The sequence below is a fragment of the Mandrillus leucophaeus genome, unplaced genomic scaffold (assembly GCF_000951045.1).
Source record: "Mandrillus leucophaeus isolate KB7577 unplaced genomic scaffold, Mleu.le_1.0 Scaffold357, whole genome shotgun sequence".
Classification (NCBI taxonomy): Eukaryota; Metazoa; Chordata; class Mammalia; order Primates; family Cercopithecidae; genus Mandrillus; species Mandrillus leucophaeus.
The window spans coordinates 758,811-780,378 of NW_012103776.1; the positions used below are offsets into that span (position 1 = coordinate 758,811).

At 39.1% G+C, this 21,568-nt stretch overlaps 1 protein-coding gene across 2 annotated transcripts in view; it reads left to right on the forward strand.

The window, feature by feature from the left end:
• The window catches only part of EZH2 (enhancer of zeste 2 polycomb repressive complex 2 subunit), a 75,690-nt gene that overhangs the window by 17,002 nt on the left and 37,120 nt on the right, over positions 1-21,568 (forward strand). Inside the window, exons 1-3 of one of the 2 annotated variants that reach the window (XM_011989549.1) lie at positions 15,907-15,978; positions 19,116-19,239; positions 19,783-19,911. In XM_011989549.1, coding sequence (XP_011844939.1) covers positions 15,962-15,978; positions 19,116-19,239; positions 19,783-19,911 — 270 coding nt within the window. In that variant the 5' untranslated portion in view covers positions 15,907-15,961. Of the gene's footprint in view, positions 1-15,906; positions 15,979-19,115; positions 19,240-19,782; positions 19,912-21,568 lie in introns of those variants that run through there. The other variant, XM_011989550.1, reaches the window with a different exon arrangement.

Sequence of the window (21,568 nt, forward strand, 5' to 3'; positions counted from 1 at the left end):
TATATATATATATTTCTCGCAGTTTTGGGGGCTGGGAAGTTTAAGATCAAGGTGCCTGCATCTCATGAAGGCCTTCTTACTGTGTCCTCATATAGCAGAAGATGGAAGGGCAAGCTGGAAACAACTCCTTCAGTCAGACTCTGGTATAAGGGCATTCACAAGGAAGGAACATTCATGGTCTAATCACCTCTGAAAGGCCCTACCTCTTAATACTGTTACATTGACAACACCTGAGTTTTTGAGGGACACCTTCAGACCATAGCACAAATACTGACAAATCTCATCGGTTTTTAAGTAAATAGTACTTGAAGCGTTTGAAATTTTGTAGTACCCCAGCGTTGTGTTTATATTTGTGATAAATTTTAAGTATAGGAAAATCATGGAAAGACTTACTGCTCATAACTGCCCTACCTCGTTTACTTCTATCTTTCCCTAAACTACTACTGTTCTTAGCTAAATCATGAACTTTGGGGCCAACATGAGCCAGAGGAGTTTCTGAAGAGTCTGCTTCAGTGAGGGGTTCGGTTGGTAGCCATAGAATAAAGAAATGGCACTTTGCAGACATTGGTACTTCCTTGGAAGAACTGGCTGTGGCATCTTCAGAACTAAAAAACTGAAATTACTAGATAATGGTTACTTGGTTTAGGTTGCCTGGAAATTATGAGAGGTTTTGTAAATGCTTTGGGATTAGTAGTTTGAACCACCTAGTCCATTTTATGATTCTGTCTTCAGAATATAGAAGAAATTGCATGTTATTTGGAGATTAGGATGTAAAGTTAATGTACAAGGCAAAATAGCATGTAGGCAAAGTTACCCGTGCAGAGTTCGTGGGAAGATGCCTTACCACAAACCAGTACGTTCTTTTTGGGTTCAAGACCAGTCCGTTTTTCCTCTAGAATGAGAACAGATCGTTGCTCTTCTGTTGAGCACAGAGTTGTTGGTTTGTACTTAGGGGCAGCCCTATCAGAATCACTCCTGAGTGGCTAAATACCCTCAGTCTGAGAGACTTGGCCAGCAGGTTATGGGAACAGCAGATTCATGTCGCCTCTCTCTTGCTCACTTAGGCATACGCTTACCGTCTGGAATGGTGGGTCGAACCCTTGTATTTACCTAAATTGAGCTTTCTCTGAAATTTTTGCTCAATGTATGTTACATTTGTGTAAGTAAATTAAATGTTGGTTTATGCATGGTGTAAGATTTAAAATAGACTTCTTAGCAAAAAGAACACCTGGTATCAGATTGACTTACCCTTTCATTTTGTTTGCTTGTATTCAGTGGAGTGTTGAAATAACAGGTATCTCATGTCTCATCTTTGAAATATAATGAATTTCATATCATAGCTTTAGTTTCTGGTACTTTTTTTTTTGGAGACAAGTCTCTGTCACCCAGGCTGGAGAGCAGTGGCGTGATCTCGGCTTACTGCATCCTCCGCCTCCCAGGTTCAAGTGATTCTCCTGCCTCAGACTCCCAAATAGCTGGGATTACAGGCCCCTGCCACCACGCCCGGCTAATTTTTGTATTTTTAGTAGAGACAGGGTTTCACCATGTTGGCCAGGCTGGTCTCCAATTCCTGACCTCAAGTGATTTGCCCGCCTTGGCCTCCCAAAGTGCTAGGATTATAGGCGTGAGCCACTTCGCCCTGGCCTCTGGTACATACTTTTTTCCGTTTTCTGAATCCAACAGTGTTTCAGTAAACTGAGTACATACTCAATGAAATGAGAAGATTTAATTTATAAAATCGATTTAGTATAGTTTTCAAGAAAAACTTAAACTTTCTTTTGTTTTTTTTTGAGACAGTCTCACTGTGATTGCCCAGGCTGGAGTATAGTGGCACGATCTTGGCTCACTGCAGCCTCAGCCTCCTGGGCTCAGGTGATTGATTCTCCCACCTCAGCCTCCAGAGTATCTGGGACTATAGGTGTATGCCATCACGCCTGGCTAATTGTTTTGTATTTTTAGTAGAGACAGGGTTTCACTATATTGCCCAGGCTGGTCTCAAACTCCTGGACTCAGGCAATCTGCCTGCCTTAGCCTCCCGAAGTACTGGGATTACAGGTGTGAGCCATGGCCCCTAGCTGAAAACTTTAACCTTCAGATGTCAGTTCAGTTAGTGAGTCTGTTTTATCTGTTGTTCAAGCAAATTCTTTAAAACACCTAAAATAGTTCAGTTCTTCAGTTGGTTGAAATTTATATGGCCGTTTCTTTTCTAAGCAGTGCTTTCAGATAAACACCAGAATACTGGTCTGTGGACTTCAGTTTGAAATCATTAGTTTACTCTCTTGCTGGAAGGAGGAAAGTGATCTTATTGTTGTGGAAAACATATTACTGCAGAATCTACTCGCTTTTGCTCCAACAGTCAAGTTAATATTTTCTATCATTCAGCTAAGATGGCTAAATTAGTATAACTTTCCTTTGCCTCTTAACTTTTTAGCACTACAGAAACCAGGACTACAAATATGTTCTTTACTTTTTTCTGTTATCTTCCCCTATCATGAGACTTTTTGAACGCAAATGCTGTTCATTATGCTTTCTCATCTGTAGTTGCACGTACATGTAATCCACTGTAGTGAAGGCACTGAAACCTGTTGTATTTTCCACATCTCGATAGATCTCTCACAGGATTTCACACTTTCGGAATGCTCAGTAAATTATTATTGACTGCTTGATAGTACCTCTTTGTTCCTGCCTTTCCCCAAGTCCTTCAACAGAAGTTTCTTCTAGCACTTTGCAGGACAGTTGAGTGGAATATTTGGGACCCTCACAGTAATGAGCTTGTATGTTTTTGTCATTCTCTCTCTTTTTTTTTTTTTTTTTTTTTAAACAATAGAGTCGTTTAAGGAAGCAAAAAGGTCCCTGGATCAATATTTTTATTTTATCTTTTATGGTGATAGGGTGAGGTGTGAGTATTTAGGGAGTTGGTTGGTAGGATGGGGTTGTCTTAAGGTTGCAGGAGGGTCAGAAGGGTGACTGTAACTACTGATGATGTCTTACAGTGGTGAAGGAGAAGATAAGTGAAAAGAGAAGCAATTTAAACAACTTTTAGTAGGTATTAGTCTCTTAATTTGGCACTGACATATGACAGATTTTAATTTAGATTCTGTAGTTTGACAGGTATAATAAAGTACCCTTCATTAAATATTTTTCACATATACTCTTGTTTGCCTTTTTCTAGTTGCAAGAGTGGTGATTTCTAGGTTTCATTATAAATTTTAGAAATACATAATTTGAATGTATTGACTGTTCTTAGGTTCTCTCTGAGGCAAGAAAAGGCAGGGTATTATGACTTCTGATTCATATGATGTCTGGATATATTTAAGGGAGCTGTTCTCAAAGTGTGGCCCGGGATCTATGGCATCAAAACTATTTTTTCTTTTCTTTTTTTTCTTTTTGAGACAGGGTCTCGCTCTGTCACCCAGGCTGGACTGCAGTGGCGACATCTTGGCCCACTGCAACCTCTGCCTCCCAGGTTCAAGTGATTCTCGTGTCTCAACCTCCCGGAAACTATTTTCATAATAATACTGAGTTGTTACTTGCTTAAAAAAAAAAAACCTGTGTTGGACATTTGTACCCATGGTGCAAAAGCAATGAGTAAAAACTGTTGGCACCTTAGAACTTGCAGTTAAAAAAGCCAGTTTTGCTTAAGAATGTCTTTGATGAAGTACTAAAAATGATTAATTTCATTAAAGCTTTTTTTTTTTTTTTTTTTTGAGATAAGAGTCTCGCTCTGATGCCCAGGCTGGAGTGCAGTGGCATGATCTCCGCTCACTGCAAGCTCCGCCGCCTCCCGGGTTCACACCATTCTCCTGCCTCAGCCTCCTGAGAAGCTGGGACTACAGGCGCCCGCCACCATGCCCGGCTAATTTTTTTTTGCATTTTTAGTAGAGACGGGGTTTCACCGTGTTTGCCAGGATGGTCTCGATCTCCTGACCTCATGATCCGCCCGCCTCGGCCTCCCAAAGTGCTGGGATTACAGGCGTGAGCCACCGTGCCCGGCCAGTTTCGTTGAATCTTGATCCTTGCACGCATGCACTTGTAACATTCTGTGCAACAAGATGGGAATGTGTGTGAAGTGCTTCTGCTGCATGTTGAGGTATGTTGGGTTTTGAGCAAAAGCACTTACGTGATTAAGTTGTGAGCTCCACTAGCCACTTTTTTCATGGAAATTTCATTTTTACTTAAAAGAGGGTCTGACAAACCATGATTATTCAGCCTTAGGTATTTGGCAGACATTTTTTTAAATCAATGAAGTGAGACTGTCACTTCACGGAAAACAACTGACCATATTTGTTGGCAGAGAGAACATTTGGGCTTTCAAGCAAAAATTAAAATTTTTGGAAAACTTTTGTCTGTTACTGTGAGTATGACAGCTTCCCAGTACTTAAAGACTTTCTGATGAGATTAATGGGTTTAACAAACATGATTTTTTGAAATATGCCAACTTCTGGAAAATCTGCATAACTCAGTGGACCAGTACTTTTTAGATGAGGAATGATGATTTATAACATCGTGCATGGGTTTAAAGATTCATTTAAAGTGAATAGACTAATGAATGTTAATGTGGTAGAGTAGGAAAGGTTCACTGATACAATTTCGGATTCCATGTTGCATCTAATCTTGTAAGAAATTACCACTGCTAACTGAAGTATGATGGTTATTTTGAGGAAAAGCACCCGTGAGATTGAATTGTGAACTGAACTAGCCACTTTTTAATAGAACTGTTTTGGTGTAGTATCAAAGCACGAGATCTACAATGACCTCAGAAGGCTATTCAAACTCTCCTTTTTCTAAGCTAAGTATGTTTAAGTTTGGATTTTCTTCATATACTTGAACCAGAACAACATGTTGGAACAGATTGAATGCAGAAACGGTTAGGATAATCTGTCTCCTATTAGACAGATATTAAAGAAATTGGCAAAAATGTAAAACACCGCTTACTAATTAATTAATTTTTTTTTTTTTTTAAATAAAAGAAGACTGTGTTGCTCAGGCTGGTCTGAAACTCCTGAGCTCAAGTGATCCTCCTGCCTCCAGCCCCCCAAAGTGCTAGGATTACAGGCATGAGCAACCACGCTTGCCCTTACTCACTAATTTTTTTTTTTTTTTTTTAAGGAAAATAGTTTCTTTTTAAAAATGTGTTATTTATATTAATAGGTACAGTTGACCCTCCATATGTTCGGCTTCTGTGCATTCAACAACTGCAGATCAAAAATACTTGTGGGAAATAGCCAATAAAATAGTAAAACAGGCCAGGCGCTGTGGCTCACGCCTGTAATCCCAGCACTTTGGGAGGACAGTGTGGGTGGATCCCCTGAAGTCAGGAGTTCGAGACCAGCCTGGCCAACATGGTGAAACCCTATCTCTACTAAAAATACAAAAATTAGCTGGGCGTGGTGGCGTGCGCCTGTAATCCCAGCTACTCAGGAGGCTGAGACAGGAGAATCGCTTGAACCCGGAGGAGGTTGCAGTGAACTGAGATTGCTCCACTGTACTCCAACTTGGGTGACAGAGTGAGACTCTGTCTCCAAAAAAAAAAAAGCAAAAAAAACCAAAAATACAAATAATACAGTATAACAACGATTTATGTAACATTTACATTGTATTAGATGATCATAAGTAATCTAGAGCCAGATGATTTAAAGTATAAGGGAGAATGTGCATAGGTTATATGCAAATACTATGCCATTTTATATAAGAGATGATCATCTGTGGATTTTGGTATCCATGAAGTTCCTGGAACCAATGCCCCCCAGACCCCCATGGATACTGAGGGCTTGCTATTACAGTTTTTAATAAAAGTAAAAAATGGGCCAGGTGTGGTGGCTTACACCTGTAATCCCAGCACTTTGGGAGGCCAAGGCTGGCTGATAGTTTGAGCCCAGGAATTCAAGTCCAGCCTGGGCAACATGGCAAAACCCTGTCTCTGCTGAAAATAGAAAAAAATAGCCAGACATGGTAGTGTGCACCTGTGGTCCTAGCTACCTGGGAAGTTAAGGTGGGAGGATCACCTAAGCCCAGGAAGGTGAGGCTGCTGTGAGCCGTGATTGTGCCACTGCACTTCAGCCAGAGCCCAAGTGAGACCTTGTCTCAGAAAATAAATAAATAAATAAAATAAAATAAAATAAAAAAATAAATAAAAGTAAATTGTAAAAAATCTCTTGGTTTTTCATTTCTGTTATGTTAAGTGTTAATAGCTATGACACATGTAAACTAAACAGGTCATGAGACCAAAATGCTGAAGAATGGTGTTAATGGTGTTCTTCCTTTGAACTACTGTTTTTGTTTTTCTATGCTAGCTAATTACTATGTGAATAATTAACCTCAATGAAGTTCTGTATTCTCTGTTGTAGCAGTGGCTCATTTAGGGTTCAATTATCTTTTGACCTGTCCTTCCTTCTGATATGATTGCATCTGGTTTTTTAATTTTAGACTTAATTTTTAATTCTAAAATTAAGTCTTTTTTCTATGCCTGCTGCTGTCAACCCAGTCAGGGCCCTTATCATTTTATTCTTGAATTACTTCAGTACTCCATTTTTATTTCTCATGTGGTGTTTTTCAAACTTGAGTGTTGTTTGAAATCCCAGGGTTAATTTGACTTTCATTTTATGAATATGATTTCATATAAGTTCCTTTATGATACAACCAAAGCAAATTTACAAATTAAATATAGACCATCAAATTAGCTACACATATTTAAGGAGGAGATTTTGTTAGAACCAAATAGTCAATGTTAGAGCTTATAGAATGACATAGCCTCAGGATCAGCTTTATAATAAATCAGTTTTTAAAATTTGGCTTGATAATAGTAACAGAGAATGGCTATTTGCATAAGTATGTTTTATAAAATGGTGTTAACTTTTAGTCTTTGTTCAGGATAATGAGACCTACTAGTTAACCAGAACGGGGCCAGCAAGCAGCTCTTGAATGCCAGTTCTCATGCCTGGTCAAAATTCTCTAAAGCTGTGTTGATCACTGAGGTGTTGTGGATGAACTGAAATCTGCATAAGTGGATATTTAATTATTTCTGGAATCTTTACTAGAAAACATGTTCTTACCTAGTTTGCTCCTGGGTTTGCTGTTGGTGAACTGCCTTTGGTTGGTGGGATCTCTGTGTCCCATGGGCTTTGCCACACAGCAGGGACTCTGAGTGCTTCAGCTCACATTCCTTTGTGTGCCACCCTTGCCTTAACTCGCTTACCTGTATTGTTTTTTCTCCCATAGCACTCAACATCATTTTACATGTAAACATTTTACTTTGTTGTTGTTGTTTTTTTGAGACAGAGTCTTACTCTGTTGCCCAGGCTGGTATAGTAGCACATTCTTGGCTCACTGAAACCCCTGCCTCCTGGGCTCAAGTGTTTCTCATGCCTCAGCCTCCTGAGTAGCCGGGGCTACAGGTGTGCACCACCGCTCCTGTCTAATTTTTGTATTTTTAGTAGAGACGGGGTTTCACCATGTTGGTCAGCCTGGTCTTGAACTCCTGGCCTCAGGTCATCCACTTGCCTCAGCTTCCCAAAGTGCTGGGATCACAGTCGTGAGCTACTGCACCTGGCACTTTGTTTTTGACTGTTTCTATCCGACTAGATTTTAAGCTGTATAAAGTCACAGATATTTTTTTCTGTTATGTTAATTGCTAAGTCTTCAGTTTCTATTGTAGTCCCTGGCTTGTATTAGATGCTCAATAAATATTTGTTGACTTAATGAATGCATATTAACCCTTCTCCTTTTCTTTATTCAACTGCAAACTCAAATGCTCTTTTCTGAGTTGTGTGCTTCCACTGTGGGTAAAGACCACAGTTTTTCTCTTCGTTTTAAACACAGCTAAACTGGCCCTGAATTATATAGAATCCTTTTGATTTGTTGTTTGATCAGTACAAGTTCAGTCAGTGGCACAGTTACTTCCCTTGATTCAGATTCTGTAGAAGCCTAAAAGTGCGTTATCTCTTCCAATAGATGTGTCATACAGGCTGCTCTGGAGATCTTCTTTTTTTTTTTCTTTTAAATTGTTCACGTAACGTTTTCTGTTTTAAAACAGTGGAATTGCCAGCCTGGGCACTGTAGTGAGACACTTTCTCTACAAAAAGTAAATTGAAAAAAATTAGCTGGGAGTGGTGGAGTGTACCTGTAGTCCCCAGCTACTCAAGAGGCTGAGGCAGAAAGATTGCCTGAGCCCAGGAATTTGAGGCTTCAGTGAGTTGAAATTGCATCACTGCACTCTAGCCTGGAAGACAGAGTGAGACCTCGTCCCTTTCAAAAAAATTGAAAAAGTAGAATTATATTTGGGAGTTTTTTCCTCAAATTCATTTGAAGTTAAGATTTATAAAAGTATGGGAGGCCAAGCTGGGATTGTCATTTGGACCCAGATGTTCCAGGCTGTAGTGAGCTGTGGTTGGGCCACTGAACTCCAGTCTGGGCAACAGAGTAAGCCCTGCCTTTAAAAAAAAAAAAAAAAAAAAAGGCAGTAATTAAGAGAACTTGTACTTTTTATTAACTTTTTTTTTTTTTTTTTTTTGAGACGGAGTCTTGCTCTGTCGCCCAGGCTGGAGTGCAGTGGCACAATCTCAGCTCGCTGCAAGCTCTGCCTCCCGGGTTCACACCATTCTCCTGCCTCAGCCTCCCAAGTAGCTGGGACTACAGGTGCCTGCCGCCATGCCCAGCTAATTTTTTGTATTTTTAGTACAGGCGGGGTTTCACCACATTAGCAAGGATGGTCTCCATCTCCTGACCTCATGATCCCTCGGCCTTGGCCTCCCAAAGTGCTGGGATTATAGGCGTGAGCCACTGTGCCCGGCCACTACCTTTTTTTTTTTTAACTAATGTTTTTAAATAATTCTAATCATCTGTTCATATTTTTTGTTTTTCATATTTAACATTTTATGTAAAATTTTTAGATTTTAAAATTTGTTTCTGTTATCACTTCTAAAAGTGAATGTCATTTAAAAAAATGAATGCCTTTACATTGGGTTGTTGTGTAACCTAATTCACTTCAAAAAATAACTTTATTTTGGAATATTTATTTATTTATTTGAGACAGAGTCTCGCTCTGTCGCCCAGGCTGGAGTTCAGAGGTGTGATCTCGGCTCACTGCAGCCTCCGCCTCCTGGGTTCAAGCAGTTCTCCTGCCTGACCCTCTCAAGTAGCTGGGATAACAGGTGCCCGCCATCACACCCAGCTAATTTTTGTATTTTTAGTAGAGACTGGATTTCACCATATTGGCCAGGCTGCTCTTGAACTCCTGACTTCCGTGATCCACCTGCTGCAAGACTCCCAAAGTGCTAGGATTACAAGCGTGAGCCACTGCGCCTGGCCTATTTTGGAATAATTTTGGATTTATATAGCTGTGGTATATTTGTTAAAACTAAGAAATCAGTATCAGTATGTTGTCATTAACTAAACTCAAGACTTTATTTGGATTTTTCCAGTTATTCCACTAATGTCCTTCTTTGGTTGGTTGGTTGGTTTCAGGATCCAATCCAAGATACCATAGTTCATTTAGTTATCATGTCTTCTAAGTTTTTCTGATCTGTGGTTGTTCTCAGCCTTTCCTTATTTTTCATGACCTCTTAATCGTTTTAAAGTGTATTGGTCAGATGTTTTGTAAGAATGTCCTTTGATTTCGGCTTATCGGATGTTTTCTTATGATTAGACTGAGGTTATGGGTTGAGGTTTGGGGGAAGGATACCACAGAGGTGAAATCCCCATCACATTTCATCACATCAGGGAGTACGTAATAACAGCAGTACTTATCATTGCTCATGTTAATGGCTATGGATTTTTTCACAGAAACATTTCCCTTTCCAGACTCTTCTTTGGAAGTGAATCACTGAATCTAGCACACGCTCAGGGGGAAGGAAATTGAATTCTACCTCCCAGAATGGGGACATACACTCGTGTCAGTTGAAATTCTTGTCAGGAAGAGTTGTTCCTTCTCCTCCATTTGTTTATTTAATCACTTATTTATATCATAGACTTATGAATAATTATTTTGTTCTGTTTTAATACTGTTATGACTTATTCTGCTGCTCAAATTATTCCAGCTTTGGCCACTGGAGTTTCTTCTGTTTGCTTCCTGTCTTGGACCTATCCCTGTCCTTTCATCTTTTGAGCATTTCCCTTCTACTGGCTTGCCTTGTAGTTTCCCTGTCGCAACCCTAGAATCAGCTGTTTCTCCAGACCCTGCTTCCTTGTATTTATTGGAGGGTGGTATTTAGAAACAAAAGTCTTGGGTGCTGGGTATGCTTATTGCTCCTGGGGTATCACTGCTTCCAGGCCCTCTGTTGGACAGACCCTGGAAATGCATGTATTTCAGCTAACCTACATGTGCATACATACCTGGGTTTCTTTATCTGTCTGCATATATTTTGAAATAAACGTGAGTTCATGTTGATATATCTGACTAATTCATTACCACCCTTAGCTTATTTGTAACTTCTTTCTGTGACATTGAGAAACTTGGCTCACATTATCTACACTTTATTTACTTATTTGTTTAACCCTAGTGTACATGTAGAGTACTTTCAGAATTACAGACTGTACCCTTATGAGAAACAAATTTACCAGCTAGAGTACTGTGTAGATTGTCCAAAGTTCTGTAGGTTAGCTTCCCCCGACCTCCTGCTCCTTCCATGAGACTATCTCCTAAAATTATAATACTGTTAGACTTCCTGTATAGTTTGCATTCTATCCTGAGATCCCCTGACATCCTGTTTTGTTTTTATTTGCATACAGTTTATCATTTTAAAAGTCTTTATATTGAGTTAAATTTTTAATATAAATGTTATAATTCCTGATATCATTCATCGACCATTTATGTAGCTGATAGCCACTACTTTTTTTCTTTCTTTCTTTTTTTTTCTTTTTTTTTTTGAGACGGAGTCTCGCTCTGTCACCTAGGCTGGAGTGCAGTGGCGCGATCTCAGCTCACTGCAACCTCCGCCTCCTAGGTTCAAGCGATTCTCCTGCCTCAGCCTCCTGAGTAGCTGGGACTACAGGCACGCACCACCATGCCTGGCTAATTTTTGTATTTTTAGTAGAGATGGGGTTTTACCATATTGGGCAGGCTGGTCTTGAACTCCTGACCTCATGATCCACCCGCCTCAGCCTCCCAAAGTGCTGGGATTACAGGCGTGAACCACAGCGCCCGGCTGATAGCCACTACTTTTTTAATGCTGATACAGTGCTTACCATCTGCCAGGCACCGTCTATGTACCGTAAATACATTTACTTCTCATAGTGACTCTGAGGTAGGTACTCTTGAATTAGCCTTTTTTCATGAGGAGAGTGAGGCACAAAGCTGTTCAGTAACTTGGTCACAACTGCTAAGTGGGAGAAGTAAAACTCTTGCTTTTTGTTTAATACTGTGTATAGGACTTAGAATTAATAGGACTAAATGTTCTCTTGTTAGTTTAGTTTATTATTTGAATTGGATTTGAAATGGAGAGTGCTGCTACCCCAATTCTTTGCCCCATGTCTGTAACAAGCATTATTAATCATGACAGCACTCTTTTTGCTGAGCTAGGACATGGTCTGGCCTAAGGCCAAGAATCCTTACGGACACAACCCTCAAAGTGGTTGTACGCGATGAACTCTCCTTGCCATCTCTGATCTTTTCTGTTTTGAATCCTGATTCTCGTGCCCGGTGCATGGCACTGTGTACCTGCTTCTCCTGAATTCCTCTTTCATGGTCTTCCTTTTCACAGGGACAGGTTTTCTGTATTCCCCCTCAGGCATAGGATCTGCTTCTAAGTGATTAGTTTTTGTCACTTACCAATAGTTTAACATCTATATGTCTGAGTTCTCTTTATATTTTTCTTATCCTTACCTACAAAATCTCATTTACCATTAATTTAAATTTCAGTATATTGAAACAATGGATTGTAACTTTAAAAATAAATGAAATTGCCAAATGAGACTAACAGCTGCCTTCAAAGCATTTATACAAATAGGCACTATTGAAGACTGGAGAGTTATCAAAATTGGCATTTTTTTGGCAGTCTTGCTGTGAAGTAAACATTTTTAAAAGGGAGGGACATTGAGAATATTGTAATCATATTACTTACATCTCGTTGGGTTTGGATTTGACCTTACTTAGCCTGGTATTCAATTAAGAGTCAAAGTTGCCGCTATTAATTTAGTTGAGCAGGATAAATAGTATATGTAGTTTATTTTTTTCTTTAGACAAATAGAAACAGGAACATTTATTTGGCCAGACCAAATAGGTGATTATTCCCTTGATTTAGCAAATGCTTTAGGTAGAATTTTTAAAAAGCATTAAGGGCTCTGACAATACCTATGGGACTTTTTTCAAATTATTCAGTTATTGGCAACTGGGTAAGGAGGAACGGGGATGTCTGATTTAGGTAAAGACCTCTCACAAGTGGAGTAGGGGCATATCTGGTAGAGAACAGTGCTGATTCCTTGGACTTGTGTGATCTGGCCACCTGAGAGGTAGGTAGGAAGGTGTGTCTTGGCCATGTCCTAGGGCCTCTGTAAACCTGAGAGGATGGAGGAAGCTCTACTTTTTCTGATGATGCTGTTGGTGATAATAAAGTAGGCTATGAGAGCCCATCTTCCATTAATTCAGACGTTCCTGTACAGTTGGCCCTCTGTAAATGAGATTCTGCATTTTAAGATTCAGCCAACTGTGGGTAAAAATATTTGAAAAGAAACAAAAGTGTCTGTACTGAACATGTACATACTCTTTTCTTGCCATTATTCCCTAAACATAATAGTTTAACAACTATTTACATAGTATTTACATTGTATTAGGTATTTAGTAATCTAGAGACAGTTTTAAAGCAGGGATCCCCAATCCCCAGGCTGTGGACTGGTACCCGTCTGTGGCCTGTTAGGAACTGGGCTGTACAGCTGGAGGTGAGCTCCGCCTCCTGTCAGATTGTTGGCAGCATTAGATTCTCATAGGCACTTGAACCCTATTGTGAGCTGTACATGTGAGGAATCTAGATTGCGCACTCCTTAAGATAATCTTTTTTTTTTTTTTGGAGACGGAGTCTCATCTCACTCTGTTGCCTAGACTGGAGTGCAGTGGCATGATCCTGGCTCACCTCAACGTCCGCCTCCTGGGTTCAAGTGATTTTCCTGCCTCAGCCTCCCAAGTAGCTGGGATTACAGGTGCCTGCCTCCACACCCAGCTAATTTTTGTATTTTTAGTAGAGACAGCGTTTCACCGTGTTGGCCAGACTGGTCTCGAACTCCTGACCTCAAGTGATCTGCCCACCTTGGCCTCCCAAAGTGCTGGGATTACAGGCATGAGCCACCACGCCCAGCCATCCTTATGAGAATCTGACTAATGCCTGATGATCTGAGGTGGAACGGTTTCATCCTGAAACTATCTACCCTCTCCCCACTTTGTGGAAAAACTGTCTTCCACAAAACCAGTCCCTGGTGCCAAAAAAATTGGAGACTGCTGGTTTAAAGTATATGGGAGAATGTGTATAGGTTATGTAATAGTGTACTGTTTTATATCAGGGACTTGAGCCTTTGTGGATTTTGGTATCTGTTGCGGATCCTGGAATTAATCCTCCATGGATATGGAGGAACAACTGTATATATGGTCTCAGTAATAAATATGTATCAGATACCCTCTGTATTAAGAAAAGAAAAAGGTGGGGGGAATTTCTTGCCTCATATAACTGAATAGTTCTGAAATTGGTTTAGGAAGGCCTGCCTGACTTAGGGCTTAGGTGATGAGACTACAGTTCTTTCTTGGCTTTGACTTTTGTTTTTTGTTGTTGTTGACTCTGTTCTTTGTAGGCTCTTCTCATGGTTGCAAGATGGCTTCCAACAAGTCCTTGGGCAAACATTTTCCCAGGTTTAGATCTAAGGGGAGAAGAGAGAGAGCATTCTTGTCCTAGCATTGCAGGAAACTTGAGATTTTCACTGCACTGATTGTGGCCATGTATCTAACCCTGTACTGGTCAGTATGTCTAGGGAGATGTACCTTGGTTAGGCTAAGGTCACAAGCAGCTTGAGTCAGCTTCCTCCAGTGTACTTGGTAGTTCTCAGAGAAGAGTTGGTGTGAAGTTCCCAAGAGAAGGGTGAATTGACCCTGGGTGGCAAAAACAACATAGCATCTACTCTAGTGGGATTAAGTGAGATGGTAAGGCATGATGTTTAGGGTGTTTCTGAGTTTGGTTTGATTCATAAAATAGATTGTGAACACTGTAATTGCCCTTAATTTTAGTTAAATCTATGTAAATGTGAATCTGTGAGATGTCACTACGTTCTACTAAAGCTTTGATGGGCTCCTGCCATGTTCTGGTTTGGCTTTTGTATTAAAGAGCCGTTGTTGTTTTGGTTTCACTGTATACAGGTGGACTCTTGTTTTAATGAGTAAAGGTATAATCTGTTTTGAACAGGAAAAGCTGCTTTTGTATTCTGGATAAAGTTCATACTAGTGGGATTTCACCTATGAAACTAAACAGATCTTTGAAAAATTTAAAAACCATGTGTATTTACACTGTGTCCATTCAGTAGAAGTAGTTTAAATAAAGGCTTCTGCCAATATATGAATATTTAGAGCTGTATTTTATTATTTTACTTTTTTTGAGACAGTCTCGCTCTGTCACCTAGCCTGGAGTGCAGTGGTGTGAAGACAGCTCACTGCAGTCTCCACCTCACAGACTCAAGAAATCCTCCCACCTCAGCTTCCTGAGTAGTTGGGACCACCGGTGTGTGCCACTACGCCTGACTTGCTTGCTTGCTTATTTATTGATTTGAGATGGGAGTCTCACTATGTTGCCTAGGCTGGTCTTGAACTCCTGAGCTCAAATAATCCTCCAACCTCGGCCTCTCAGAATGCTGGGTTTACAGGCTTGAGCGACTGTACCTGGCCTTGAATCTGTATTTTAATACTATGCTTACTTGGCTGTGGTGTTGTGAAAAGATCACTGAAAATGGAGTCAGAGACCTGATTTGAGCCTGTCGTTTGTTGTGGGGGAAGGAAGTCAGGGGAGCTAACAACTAAAGGCTCACTATATGCCAGGCACAGAACTAAGTGTGTTTGCATGTATATTTGGTTTTTGTTGCCAGACTTTGAGGTAGGTTTTATGGATAAGGTCTTTAAGGCAGTATCAGCTTCCTTTTTAAAAAGAAATTCTGGAAACTAAGTTTTAGGCTCAAGATCTCTGACTGGTAGAGTCAACTGAACCACAGGGTCTTAACTGTCCCTGCGATTTATCTCCTTTTGAGGGGGTTTCTTGATAATAGGGTGCACTTTACCTCATTTTTTGGCTCAAGCATGGATAGGCCACCCTTGCTTTTCATACCCGTAGCTACACTCTACAAATGATATGCTGATAAGATACAAGCTGCTCGTTATTAGTGTGGGTTAATAGACCTGTTTGTTTGCTTGTTTTTAAGTCTATAGCTGCCCTACCCCCAATCTACAATTTCACCTTCTGAGGTTTTAGTTACTCAGTCGAACCACAGTCTGAAAATGTTATGATATTTTGAGAGAGAGAAGACTATAGCTACCTAACTTTTGTTACAACATGTTGTTATAGTTGTTCATTTTACCATGAGTTATTGCTGTCAGTCTCTTACTGTGCCTTAGTTATAAATTAAACTTCATGGGTGTGTATGTATAGGAAAAAACATGGTATATGTAGAGTTTAGTACTATCTGCAGCTTTAGGCATCTGCTATGGGGTTGGGGGGGCGGTCTTGGGAGATAAGTGGGGACTACTGTACAATTATCAGGCACACACAGGCTCTGGGATTTTACAAATGAGTAAAAGTGGTTCTTGCTATTGAAGCACTTACAGTGGGAGTAGAGTGAAAAACATGAAAATATGATTTTAGTATATTGTAAATGCTATGATGGTGGGAGTTTGTTTTGTGTAAAACATCCTTTTAATTGGTACCTTAAATTTTAATTTTTTTTCAGAGATCTACCTATTTAGTCCTACACTTTCAAAGAACTATCTGGACACTGTAGATTTGTCATGATATACTTTATTCGGTATGTTATTAATGCTAGAAACAGCATGGGAAGTCTTCCAGAATATTAGACAAGGACAGTTCTAGTACTAAAACAAAATGCTATCTAATGTCTTCACCAAGACATAAAATATACACCTTAAAAAATAAGTTATATACTGGGCGCAGTGGCTCACGCCTGTACTCCCAGCTCTTTGGGAGGCTGAGGCGGGCAGATCATGAGGTCAGGAGATCGAGACCATCCTGGCCAACACGGTGAAACCCCTCTCTACTGAGAGTACAAAAAATTAGCCGGGCATGGTGGCAGGCGCTGGTAGTCCCACCTACTTGGGAGGCCGAGACAGGAGAATGGCATGAACCTGGGAGGCAGAGCTTGCAGTGAGCGGAGATTGCACCACTGCACTCCAACCTGGTCTCAAAAAAAAAAAAAAAAGTAATAACACCCACATTATACATCAGTGAAAACTAAACACGTTTACTACCCTAGGCCTTATTGCACAGGGGTGATACCTCCAAGGAGAAATTTGTCTAGGCAATAGATGGACTAGAGGTGATTAGCTTATGAGCGAATGAGGCTACAGATCATTCCTTTTTATCTGATTCCTTTTTCTTTCTAGTTTCTAGGCCTTTGAAGTGCTAAGTGGTCTTAAGTAATTTGCAGAGAATTAATTAAGTTCACATGTTAACTAGCAGATAGGAAGAAAACTATTTTTATGAAATTATTTAAAAAAAATAATGCTCCAGTTTCTTCCCATCTTTGATGTCCTTTGGTCCCACCTTACTGCCTTCCTAACACCATTTTCTGCTTTACCTCAAAGGTGGGGTCATCTTGAGTTTAGTCTTCTCAATCTGAGTGACTCTCAGCTTTACTCCACTTTAGCACCTCGCAGGTAAGGCCACACTTGGAAACTTTTCACTTGGAATAGTTCTATCTTGGTGGTTTCATCAGCCTTCTTTATGTCAAGCATACTCACGTTCCTGCCCATTCTTATCTCTTCATTCCCTTCAGGTCCTCAGTCCTTTTAATTTGTGACTTTTACTCTCCAGGTCCATCCTTGTTAAATGTCTGCCAGCCAGACTTTAGTTGCCCCCTGTCCGGCTTTCTCTTGCTCAGACCTAAGATTCCTTTAGGTTCTTTCTTTGCCTTTTGAAATCCAGCTCAACTTTTAAGATTGAGTTCACTTGTTACCTTTCCTGCCATCCTTCTGCAGTTCCTAATATTCTTTTCTTTCCCCCAAAGTGCTTTTGTGTGAACAGTCAGCCTTCCACATCTGTGAGTTCCAAATCCATGGATCCTGAATTCATGGATTCAACCAACTGCAGATAAAAAATATTCAGATAAAAGTAAAGCATGGTTGCATCTGTACTGAACATGTCTGTACTGTTTTCCTTGTCGTTCTTTTCTAAACAATACAGTATAACAATTATTTACATAGCATTTACATTGTATTAGGGATTATAAGTAATCTAGAGGTGATTTAAAGTATATTGGAGTCTCTCATATCCCAGGAAGCCAAGTAAAAAAAAAAAGTATATGGGAGGCTATGCATAGGTGATATGCAAATATTACACCACTTTATATCAGGGACTTTTGAGCATCTGTGGATTTTGGTTTCTGAGGGGTGTCCTGGAACCAATTTCCCAGGGATACTAAAGTACGTCTGTCTATTTCATACTATATTTTCCCCTCTATCTTAGGTAGAATATCAGCTCCATTGGGGCGAGTACTTAATAATATTTGTATATTCATTTTATTCAAGTTTGTATAAACTGCTTGGGTCATAATTATTTATTACACGCTTGAGAAAATGAGTTTCTTTGCCCCTTTGTTACAGCTCTGAGTAAACAGCCATCTGCTTTCTCTGTCACCTGTTGGTGATTGAGTATTTCTGTAGAAAGTTACCCACTGACCTCAGGACTCTTATTCTAAATCTTCTTCTTAGGCAGTTTTCTCTGTGCATGAGGTTTTTATGTAAACAAATAGATGAAGCCTCCCCTACTCATTTATTTGTTCAAGCCAGAAAGTCACCTTCTTCTTCACTTTCCATATTTAAATCATCATTTGGTGGAAGTTCTGGTCTAACCAACTCTTGAATTCATGTACTTTTCCCTGTCATCGCCAGTGCGGTGTAGAAGCCTCTGTCACCCCTTGTCGGGATGCTGTGCTGCAGCATCTAACCTGGTTGCAGTTATTCTTTTACTCCCTCACCCCACACCCTTTTACTTAAGACACTAAAAGTGGCTTCCATTGTTCTTAAGATAAAGCACAAATTGTTAGTGTGGCCTGTAAAGTGTTGCACAGCCTGACAGAGAATGTCCTGCTAATAATTTGAAGGTACAGTATGATTTTAATACTTTAGGAGAAAATGTTCTAGAAAAAGATGCTTGTTTAGACTTAAGGTGAGGACTCTGCAGTATGAATTAGACATCGGGTGAACTATAAGCTGTCCCTGCATTTGAACATAATTGGTTCTTAGAGCCTGCAACTAAAGATAAGGCAGAATAATTTACTTTGCATTTCCTGCATTCCTCTTTTTGCTTGATAGCAGAAACCCCTCGTGTTAATAAAGGTGGCACAAGAGGCAAAAATACAGACTTTATCACAGTGTTTAAGGAGAGGTGCATGGTTCCGTGTGTGGGGAGAGAGTACCTTTGTACATTTGTTATATGGTGGACTATATGGTTTCTACTTTTAGTACTGTTTGTAAATTTTACTTTTTCTTGGATTTACCTTTTTCAGTTATATTCCATTATGCCTTGCTCCTGTAACAGCTAATTTAATGATGAAAAACTTAGGATATGTCTTTATATTTTCTTCCCTCCACAAATGTGGATCTGATAGAGTTAAAAACTAGGTTGTGATATAATATACCTAATTCCTGTAATGGGATCATGTTCCTATAATATGGCTACAATTTAGTGTAGAATTTTTGTAAATACAAGTATATTTTAAAAGTTGTATTAAATAAAAACTTAAACTTTCAATGAAATGTTTTAAGGATTTAACCATGCAGCACAAATGAGCACCTTTCTGCAAATACCAACAGTGTAATATGTGTCATTTCTTCACTGATTGTTAGTTTGCTGCCGATTAAAACACAGGTGATCATATTCAGGCTGGTTAGATTAGTGATTTTAATATGAAACCATTGCTTTTAGAATAATCATGGGCCAGACTGGGAAGAAATCTGAGAAGGGACCAGTTTGTTGGCGGAAGCGTGTAAAATCAGAGTACATGCGACTGAGACAGCTCAAGAGGTTCAGACGAGCTGATGAAGTAAAGGTATAATTTTATCTTTTGTGAAAAATGAATATACAATTAAGGATAGGTTTTTTTCCTCTCCTAAGTTCAATAAGTTTTTATTTAAAATAATATATTTCTAGCTAAGTTTGTATTTACAGTAAGATAAGTGAATACTTGGAAGCTTAGGTTCTTGATCTGTCTTAACATTATGCCATGCACATTAATCACTGTTTGTTTAGTATACTTTTATTTGCATGCGCAGACTCAGGACCTAAGTATAAAGGGATGCATTTCATGATTTTATGTCTTTAAAGTCATTGTGATTTAAAAAAAAAATACACACACAAAGTCAACAAAGCATTGCAATAGTTTCCTGTTCTCTAACCACTTGCAATAAAATAATAGATGTGGTGTTTTTGTATTATTTGAATGTGGGAACCTATAGTGTAAAATCTATATGCACCTAAGAAAATGTTCTTGATATTTTTGAGAATACACTAGATTTTTAACCAGCTTTAGAGGTGTTACACATTTTCTAACGATGAACAATTTCTCCTCTCCTCTCCTTCATTTTTTTTAAAGAGTATGTTTAGTTCCAATCGTCAGAAAATTTTGGAAAGAACGGAAATCTTAAACCAAGAATGGAAACAGCGAAGGATACAGCCTGTGCACATCCTGACTTCTGTGAGCTCATTGCGCGGGACTAGGGAGGTTGGTTAACATAACATGTTGTAGTAATTATCATCACCTTTTGGTTTTTGCTTTTGGAACATTTGTGTGGTTATTGGGAGGAAATCATTGACCTCAGGGTGTCCATCTTTTTATTGCTATTTCTTTTTAATGTGCAACTGTTAATGGCTGCTGTAGATCACACTATTAGCTATTCCTATAACAGAATTCTAAGTGTTTGGAATATACTTTGAACTAGGTAGATGCCTAGATTTTATAAGAATGTTGATTAAAAAAAACTTTTAAATCAAATACTCTTGAATATCCTCATCAGATCACTATTTAGAGCAAGGTTTTCTGACTCACTGTTGTAACCCCAATTTGAATTAGCCATGTGGTAAGAAATGTTTTCATATTCATGAACAGGAAAGCTTTTTATTATATATTTTGTTCAAAGGCTAAGCCTCTCTATAAGAATTTTTAAATTTCGTGTTGAGAGATTGGAATTTCTTTTTCTATTGTACTTTCTGAATGAGGTAGCTCTTAATTACTCCAAGAGTTTCCTATTTTCAAAGAAAGGCAGTAAATCTATGGTAGAATCTATAATTAAATATCCCGTTAAAACATGATTGCAGCAAGATGAGAAGAAAATGGCAAAAGCCTAAATAGCTTAGGCATTTCTGTTTTTAAGTGCCTGCGTTGTATAGAAAGACATGGCATAGGATATTTAAAGGGGAGTTGAAGCAAAAGGGGAAAGAGTAATTTGGAATTAAAATTACACTATGTAGTAGATTGTTTATCTGAATGTCTAAATATGAGAAGCACCTAAACAATGGAATTTAAGATAATTTTTCAATGAGTAGCCATTTTTAATGTAACATTATTTAACAAGCAACAATTTGCTGTTGTATGAGGCCTTCTGGAGATTGTGTGACATACGTGCTTCAAATACTTGCCAGTGATATCCCAGCAGCAGCAGACATAATCCTAATGATGATTTCAGTGATATTCTTGTGGTCTTGATGGTGACACTTGGAATGATTCTTAGCCATTTATGCATTTGTTAGGTGACACCTCTGTAAAGCTCTGACTTGTAATTGTATAAATATTTATTATACACTGACACTTTCCTCAACATCTGGTACAGGCCAGAGCCTAGATGTTAGAGGTCAGTGGCATGGGGGAAAGGGATTCTTTTTGATGCCCATCAAAACGTTCTTAAAGGGAATAAGGATGGGGCTTTTAAGTAATTGTTTTGAAAGTTTTTATCTGGTGACCTTTTAGAAATGTTGACGTGAAGGAAAAACCTCATTTTCTCTGGAGGAATAAATCTTAGAAATTTGGAGAAATTAGATAGATTCACATGGAAAACTTATTTTTGCCACCCATAATGAATCTCAGAATGCTACCAAAAGCCTAACTTAGGTTTATAATAAAAGTCAGCAGCAGTAATGATATGTTACTGTGCTAGGTACTTTGTACACATTATCTCATTTAATCTTCATGATAAGGAGTAATATGCTTTTTTTTTTTTTTTTCCAAATCCAGGCAAGGAAACTGAGCCTTAGAAGCATTTAGTCAGTTTGCCTGCTCTAATGATCTGATGTGGGCCCAGAAGAGCACACTTTGCTCAGACACATGAAGTATTAGTGAAGTACATTATTTACATACAACTTGAATTGCTCATAGTATAATATTT